Source organism: Brachycentrus maculatus, unplaced genomic scaffold (genome assembly GCF_059751285.1).
Source record: "Brachycentrus maculatus isolate JH-2025_06_01 unplaced genomic scaffold, ASM5975128v1 h1tg000126l, whole genome shotgun sequence".
Taxonomy (NCBI): Eukaryota; Metazoa; Arthropoda; class Insecta; order Trichoptera; family Brachycentridae; genus Brachycentrus; species Brachycentrus maculatus.
This window is the reverse complement of record NW_028280879.1, coordinates 791,296-799,981: the sequence shown is the minus strand read 5'-3', so window position 1 is coordinate 799,981 and position 8,686 is coordinate 791,296. Positions and strand designations below refer to the sequence as shown.

Here is an 8,686-nt window from a genome sequence, read left to right as displayed (position 1 = left end):
CCAGATTTTGTGAACAAGTATGTGGACACACTCAAAATGTTATATTATCTTTAGTTAAATATATTTTTTTAGGCATCGAGGAGGCCGCGTCAAATCGAATCAGCGTTAATCGAGTAAGCGCTAAACGAGGTTTTAGCTTATTCGAAACATATAAGTGTTATCTAACCATAGAAGGTTATATTAATACTCGTAAGTTATTGGCTTTAGTACCGGCATTTTTCTAGAATCTACACAGATATTTATTTAGGCATTTTTTTCGAGCATGTCGCCATAATTTCACGTCCTTTTTTACAGAACGTAGCTCTCAGAACCATTTAAAAAAAAAAACTTCTTATTCTACCTCTTATCATTAATATATGGTGTATAGAACGCTGCTATTGACGCAGTTCAATGCTTTAGGTATCAGTCCATAGTAACATTAAATAAAGATGAGTAAAAAATACATATGTAAAACGAAGGCCGTACTGGTGAAAATTATTTATTTAAACTCAAATAAGTTATATCACCATATAAATTTACAATATTGTTTTCCCACTGTGCCGAGGGAACATTTTACAATATTTTTTAATTATTAGTTTTCCATGAGTCATGCAATCGTGGATCCCATGGACGAACGACACGATCCATTTCGTATCTACGCACCTCCAACATCCGATTATCAATAGCTCTATTTTAAATAATTCCGTTATTTAATGATATAATAAGTAATTAGAGTAGGTTCTAGAGCTTTAAAGCTTTTTGCGAACTATTATACTCAAACTTTCGTCGACCAAACGTGAAAATGTTTGATTGTATTTGATGATCACATCTTTTAAAATTAAGTGAATATTTTATAATAAGCCATTCGTCAGGAATTACGCCTGGATGGCTTGACTCTGGCCAATGTCTGTACACGACGGCAATGAAGATAGCCTGAAAGACCGGTTATAATCGGTAGCTTGGAGGGGAAGAGAAATAATAATATGATATTATAAAATTTAGAATTATATAATTCTTTGGAAAAATATATTTTTCAAATCTTGCTCTCATAAAAAAAGGTTTGGCACATCTGGTTAAAACTTTATTTACACATTTACAGGAATCTGGTAGATATTCAATACACATTCCCTTTGAAGGTGTATATCACAAAGAAAATTCTATAAGAATTTTACTCGTAAAAGAGGGAATTACAAGAATCCGCAGAATCCGTGTAGGTTGTCAAAGCTTTTGAATCAAATTCTTCGCATTATAAGCAAAAATTATTTTGAAACGGGATTCTTAAATATTCGTTAAGCAAAATATTAAAATTATATTTCGTTGGTACGTTTACATTGTGGAATTTTTAAATATTATTTATATTATACCGAATGATTTATGAGTATGGTTTTCTGTATTGAAAATATAACTCAATAATGTTTAACTATCACTTTTTTTAAGAAAAAAAACTTTATAATCAAAGTTTTCTTGACCAAAAGAGGTGTTTTCTGTGCTTTGGATATTGTAGTTCTATGTACCTACGAATAAAGTAAAGTGTGTTAATTGGGATTAGTGTGCTTTGCGGGGGAGGTGCTTTTTTGTGTTATGTAAGAGTAATTCTTAAATGTACATGGGATTGTTTTAGTATATACTTGTTTGACTGACAAAAGTTGTTATTTCCTCGGTGGGAGTCTGTGTCGGAGCTTTGAGTATTATTTTACAATCACACTTATCAATTTTTGGAAGTTATGTTTATGCTCCAATTGAAAACTAGCTATTTTTTAAAATTGATGTTTTACTTTCTTTTGTTTTTGTTTTTTAAATTAAACACTTGAATATACGAATAAATGAGTTTTATTTATATATACAACTAGTTCGAAAACTTACAGATGTTTCCATCTTCTGAAGATGAAAATATTTGTAAGTTTTCAAAACTACTCGTATAATTTATTTTTAGATTAAAACCAATGTTTTTAGCTTTTCCACTTTTTTTATTTGACCAGCGACCGGGTTTCGTCGTTACCGACATCATCAGACGGACAGACATCAGACATCATCACCAGTCTGATGATGTCGGTAACGACGAAACCCGGTCTCTGGTCAAAAAAAAAACTGGAAAAGCTAAAAATATTGGTTTTAATCTAATAATAAATTAAAAATGCAATTCCATCACGAAGTGTCAGTGGATAATATAAAACTACTCGTATATATTAATAAAACTTATTTAGTGGTATATTCAGGTGTTTAATTAAAAAAAATCAACATGTCATTCCACAAAGTTAATGCCGAATCAATAAATAATGTTTTACTTAGTAAATATCACTATTTCTTAAAATCTACTGTGACACGTGTTTCGATGCATTCCGCATCATTTTCATACACCGTGTTTGAAAATGATGCGGAATGCATCGAAACACTGTAGATTTTAAGAAATAGTAGTATTTACTTAGAAAAACATTAATCAAAAAAAGATAGATTTTACCATAAAGTGAGAGACGAATCAATTAATGAAAACTAGCTAGTTGTTCGGCACCTTCTAGATGAGGTCATAGGGCAATTGGAGTTACTGCAACAACGACAGCCCAACTAAACGTAAGGTGATGAGCTCTCTTAGCGAGATTCTAGCGGGAAGATGTCTTGTTCATCTCGGCGAAGGATTGGGAGGTTCGTCATATTCAGAAAAACAAGTCTTACAATTAGTAGAAACCCCATAAGAAGAAAACTAGTTGTGAAGAATTAAATGACTGAGCAGGTAATGGAGTTCAAGTAGCTGCGAGTTGACATCAGTAGCAGTAGCAGCCTCTAGGATGAGCTCTAAGACAGGTCAATAAAGCGGCTGCAATATCAGGGTGCCTGAGAGAAAAATCTGGAAGAATAAGCAGCACATGAATATTGAAGGTAAAGTTAATATAAACAAGACTAGTAATTGCTTAATGAAATACAGTTTTAATGTAATGCTAAATGAGATAGACATCAATAATGTTTCTTTTAATACGTTTAAGAGAATATAGTATATGGTAAATTGACCAGTTGATAAAGAAGAGTTCTATTATTCGATTAAAACATTTAATGTAAGTTTATTATATGTTTTTTTTTATTCAATTCTTTATTTTAGTGCTTTCACACAAACATCATGGTTAGATTAACGCAGAGAACATCATAGTCTAAGCTTAACTCGAAGGTGCACAGTTTACACCCGCGCTGTGCCAGGCGGGTTTCCCGCAAGATATCGGACCCTCCCTATTATATAGTTATATAGTTATACTATAGTTATATAGTTAACTATATAGTTAAATATATTGTTAACTATAGTTATATAGTTATCTATTATATAGTTATACTTTTATGTACATGAGTTTATTATATAGTTTATTTTTATTTTTAGATTAAGTGAAAACCTCTAATTGGAATGTTTTTTTTTAATTTTTGTTATTTTATTATGTTATTTTTATTAAATATTCTGTTGGTTTTCCAATAAATAAAAAAAATAATAAAAAATGACACGTGTAAGACCGACTGCCATATAGATAGAGACCAGAGCAGACACAGCGAGAACTAAATCTCATATAAGAACTTCAGAAATGAGGATGCTGAGGTTCATAACCGGGAACACGTTAAGAGATCTAATAAGGAATATGGAAATTGGGAAAATGTGTAGTGCGAAAGACATAGACAGGACAGCGATGACGATTCTAGAAGAAAATAAATTGTTGCATTAATTGATTCGGCAGTCACTTTGTGGTAAAATCTATCCATTTTTAATTAATGTTTTTATTTTTATTTTATTTATTTTATTTTATTTTATTTATTCGGGAATTGCGCAGCTTACATATAAAAAAATGATCTTATAAACAATAGTCACATTAACCATAATAAACATTACATTACAGTAACAAAAAATAGTTACGCTAAAAAAAAGCCAATTAAACAATTCCACATTTATGTTATAAAACTATTAAAAAACATTAGGAGATAAAAAAAAAGAAAAAAAAGGGATTGATATGAAAAATTCGATGCATTCCGCATCATGGTGCGGTTTTCAACACGTTTCACAGTAGATGTTAAGAAATAGTGGTATTTACTAAGTAAAACATTAATTAAATATGAAAATAAATTGCCCCGAATTGCTCCGAGGCTGTGAGCATATTCGGGAAGAAGACCATCTGGAAGACCTCTAAAGCGATGGCGCGACAGCTGGCAGTCCACGTCACAAAGGACGGATAACGGAACAGACAGGAAGAAGAAGAAGTCGTAAAGGGAAGTGAGCGCAGAACGTCGTACGTCCGGAGAATAATAGAAATGACGGTGTTATGTATTACGAGTGGCGAGGCTCAGGTAATGGAAGCGAGTATAATGAATTGGAAAATAATTATCCGCAAAAAACGGCGGACTGGCGGGGATGACATTGGCGGCGCGTGGAGCTCTCCGGAGCGGTGAAAGTAGGGCCCTCCAGCAGTCAACTGCCAGCCGCCGCACGGTGCACGTCGCGCGCCATGCTCTCCAGCCAGTAGAGGACTAGATACCCAGTGCCAGTACAAGTCGCCATGAGGGTCGATGGTCGGTCGATGTCCAGGCTCGCCGCGTGGCTGTCCGCCGCCGCGCTGCTGCTGGGCGCGGGCAGCGCCGCGGGCGCGGGCGGCGGCCGCCTGCCGCGCACGTCCGCCTCGCAGGCGCGCCCCGCCGCGCGCAACGCAAGCTCCTCCCTGGCCGCCGCGGCTAGGGGTGGCTCCGCGAGGAACAGGTATGTGCCCGTACTTAGTAGTCTACTACTTACCGCCTGTACTTCGCCCTCACCATACCGCACAATGCCTACCAACACCTTACAATGATTAAATAAAACACTTGTTTTTATACCACTTGAGTTTTATTAAAGACTACTAGTTTCAGAAGTTAAACCTCCATTATTCAGGTCTGAATAAAAACTGTTTTTATTCAGACCTGAATGATGGAAGTTTAGCTTCTGAAACTTGTAGTCTTTAATAAAACTCAAGTGGTTTAAAACAATTGTTTTATTTAATCATTGTAACATGTCTTACCACAAAGATAATGCCGAAACCATTAATAAATTACCAACACCTTAACCACCATACATTAGCAACATACCATAGTCATGAATATGGTTTATTTTTTAGCAGAGATCCTTTTATTTTAAAATATACAAAATCCTTCCGAAATTATTTTACATACTTAGAGACACCTGAAAATATGATTTTTCTATTTTATGATACTTCTTACTTGACCAGTTTCATATTTACATAAACTCATATTTATATATATATATATATATATATATATATATATATATATATATATATATATATATATATATATATATATATATATATATATATATATATATATATATATATATATATATATATATATATATATATATATATATATATATATATATATATATATATATATATATATATATACATATACATATATATATATATATATATATATATATATATATATTTATATATATATATATATATATATATATATATATTTATATATATATCTATATATATATATATATAGACATATATATATATATATATATATATATATATATATATATATATATATATATATAATAAAATAACCTCGATATAAATGATACATCTGTTTCACTTTAATTTTATTTGATCAGCGACCGACTAAAATAAAAGTGAAAATATTGTATTATATTAAATGTTTTATTATATAAAATGTAGTTCCACCACGAAATATCAGTATAAAACTTAAATATATTCATACGGTTTTAAAAAACAGTTATATGCATATTATATGTTGTATTAGATACACATTACATATATCATCAAGAGAAAATATTTACATTTTAAAACCTACAAATTGTACATAGAATTATCGAAAAGTATGATATATTAAATCCATGAACAAAATATTATTATTATAACCGCGTTTAACATACATAATATTAGAAATAAATAAACAACCATCAGATTGACGACGATATCTATAGCTACTAAACCCGGTCGCTGCTAAAGTAAATACATAATTGGGAAAATGTGTGAAGATGGTTACGCATTATTTTTATATTTATAATATTTCGAGTTTTACTATAAAAGTAAATATGGATAATATATTTTGTGAAATATAGAAATACGTGTCCACCACCGAAGCTAGATATCCTCCACATTACCACTAGGTTATCACCATGTTACCTCAAGTTTACCGTCACGTTACCACTAGTTTACCACTACGATAACACTAAATTAATACCGCGTTACCACAAATTTACCACTAAGTTACCATTATGTAAACGCTTTTGAGTACCATGCTGGATTCCCTTGTTCACAGTGAGGGGCAAAATAAATAGAAGTGATTTTCCATTGTAATATTACTCTGATATTAATCTTTTTAATATTACTCTTTTTGTCCGCCTCCGTATTGTAATGGTCAGCACGGTCGGCTACCATTCTGGAGGTCCCGGGTTCGATTCCCAGGGGGGGTCAAATAAATATAAGTGGCTTTTTCACTCTAATATTTACTCAATATTACCCTGGACTGGTGCCTAAAGCGGAGGGCTGATCACCTTTCCTTCGTGTGTTAACGATCAAGAAACACTGTGTTTATATAATGCAGTGCCCTAAGCACTATTGGGGTGTGGATAAGGGTTTGAAATGTTACTCTGAACCGGTACTTAAAACTCAATACTGATATTCTTGCCTTCGTTCTTAATAATCAAGATAACAATTTGTCTATGCGATGAAGTGCCCTATGCACCATTAGGCATGACTAAAGGTTGAAAAATAAATAATAATAAACGATGTTTATTATAGGCTATAGTTACCAAAAAATATTATTGAATTTTCTTATGGTTTTCGCTACTCAGTTCATTAAAAAAAACCTTCGCAGAAGTGGTTTGTCGGCAAGCCTGGGGTTTCCTTATCAGATCCGGGAATGGAGTGACAGCTTTCAAAGTACAATATGTATATACCAATGATATTTTTAAGAGCTGCGCTCTTGTCGATGAAGTAACCATTATTATTTTATAATTAAAATAAAACTTTTTTTTTAAATCACAATAAATATTTTATTATAACTTAATTATATTGTCTACCGGTTTCGAAGCTAACGGTTAGCGTCGAAACCGGTAGACATTATAATTAAGTTATAATAAAATACTCATAGTGATTTTAAAACAAAGTTATATTTTAATTATAAAATAGAAAATTACAAAGTTAGCGCTTCAAATATACATAATTATTTTCTTGAATATCTCGCTACCACACGATGTTTCCTGGTTTTTCTATATAATCTTTATGGTTTTTATGGTGATAATTCGACCGCATTCTCTTCTATAAAATGTTTATATGGTACGTTTTCGACAAATTGATTTTTAAAACTCTCCGCTTGGAAGATCTCGATATTTCTCCCGTTTTTATAGTAAATATTATTGTTAAAATAATATGTATTATATAAGGGACAACCCTTTCTAATATATCCAATTTCACAATGTTTGTGAATCAATGAAAATATTATAAATCTACGAAATATCAATGCAATTGAAAATACTGAAGATGTTAAGTGACAGTAGCTGTCAAGAAGCATGCTGTCAGCGAGAGAGATAGAGAGAGAGAGAGAGAGGGTGGGAGGGGATAATATATTTATTTATTTATTTACGGCATTACTGCCTTTTACAAAAAAAAGTATAAAGAAAATGTGTTTTAACATATCGCTCACTCCTTTCAAGAACGTCATAAATCAAAAATCGTCAATTTTCAGTTGAGAATGTTTTCGGAATGCCCAGAAAATGTACTATATCTCAGCAAAAGAGGCATATTTTTAACTTAATATATACCCGCTACAGGGAAGAAAGTATTGTTTTTGTATTTTGAAGAAAATATATAGTTTAATTATTTTTTCAAGATTTTATTTTCATGATAAACTTATTACGTCAAAAATGCGTGGTACCTCACTGTTAATTTATAGCGTCTGACGTGTACATCTGATGTGTCACTCTCTTTTGATCCACTCCCGTGACTCTATTTCTCATTCTGTCTAAGTTACATCTTTCTTCTCTCTCGTGTAACGAAATGTGTCAAATAAACGTGACGCACCCTTGAAATTGCACTCGAATTCTCGACCAATCATCGATTATCGAATCGCCGCCGAAGAGGTTTTATTTGAAAATAATCAATGGGATATGTATATATGTATGTATGTATGTATGTAAGAATGTGGTAAAAATTATTACTAATTTTCTTGGTAGCTTTAGATTGTACTAAAGTAAGTAAGCTTTAGATTGTACTAAATATCAATAAATTTATCGGATAACTTGCGTGCAATCCTCGAAGCGATGTACATAATTTATGAGGCCAAATTAATTAATAGTAAAATAAAAAATCACGACTTACCTTGTACTCAACGTTTTTCTTATTTAGTCCTTAAACCTTAAGGCCCAGTATTCGTCAAGTCGCAACTTAATTTTCCCTAAATCCAGGTAACAATTTAAGTACCGTAGAACGGGGCTACTTGAACTTTGATGTGTTACTTGAGCCCAGTACAAAACATATTAAGTTCTGTATTTGGTCTACAATAATGAACGTATCGACATGATTCATTATTTCCCTGACAGGTGATACTTATTGTCACGATACGTTCATCAAAGATTTAAATCTGTTTTTTGGTCTACAATTTTTTTTTTGCTAAAACACCGATTTTGCATTGAAAAATTGAGTTTTTCTTCAAAATAATT

General features: G+C 32.0%; 1 protein-coding gene across 1 annotated transcript in view; it reads left to right on the top strand.

Annotated features, from left to right (window-relative positions):
- The first annotated feature begins 4,446 nt into the window (after positions 1 to 4,446).
- LOC148309369 (uncharacterized) overlaps positions 4,447 to 8,686 on the top strand; it is a 210,693-nt gene continuing 206,453 nt past the window's right edge. Inside the window, exon 1 of the mRNA XM_088260193.1 lies at positions 4,447 to 4,696. Within this exon, the coding sequence (XP_088116319.1) occupies positions 4,500 to 4,696 (197 nt within the window). The 5' untranslated portion in view covers positions 4,447 to 4,499. The remainder of the gene's footprint in view (positions 4,697 to 8,686) is intronic.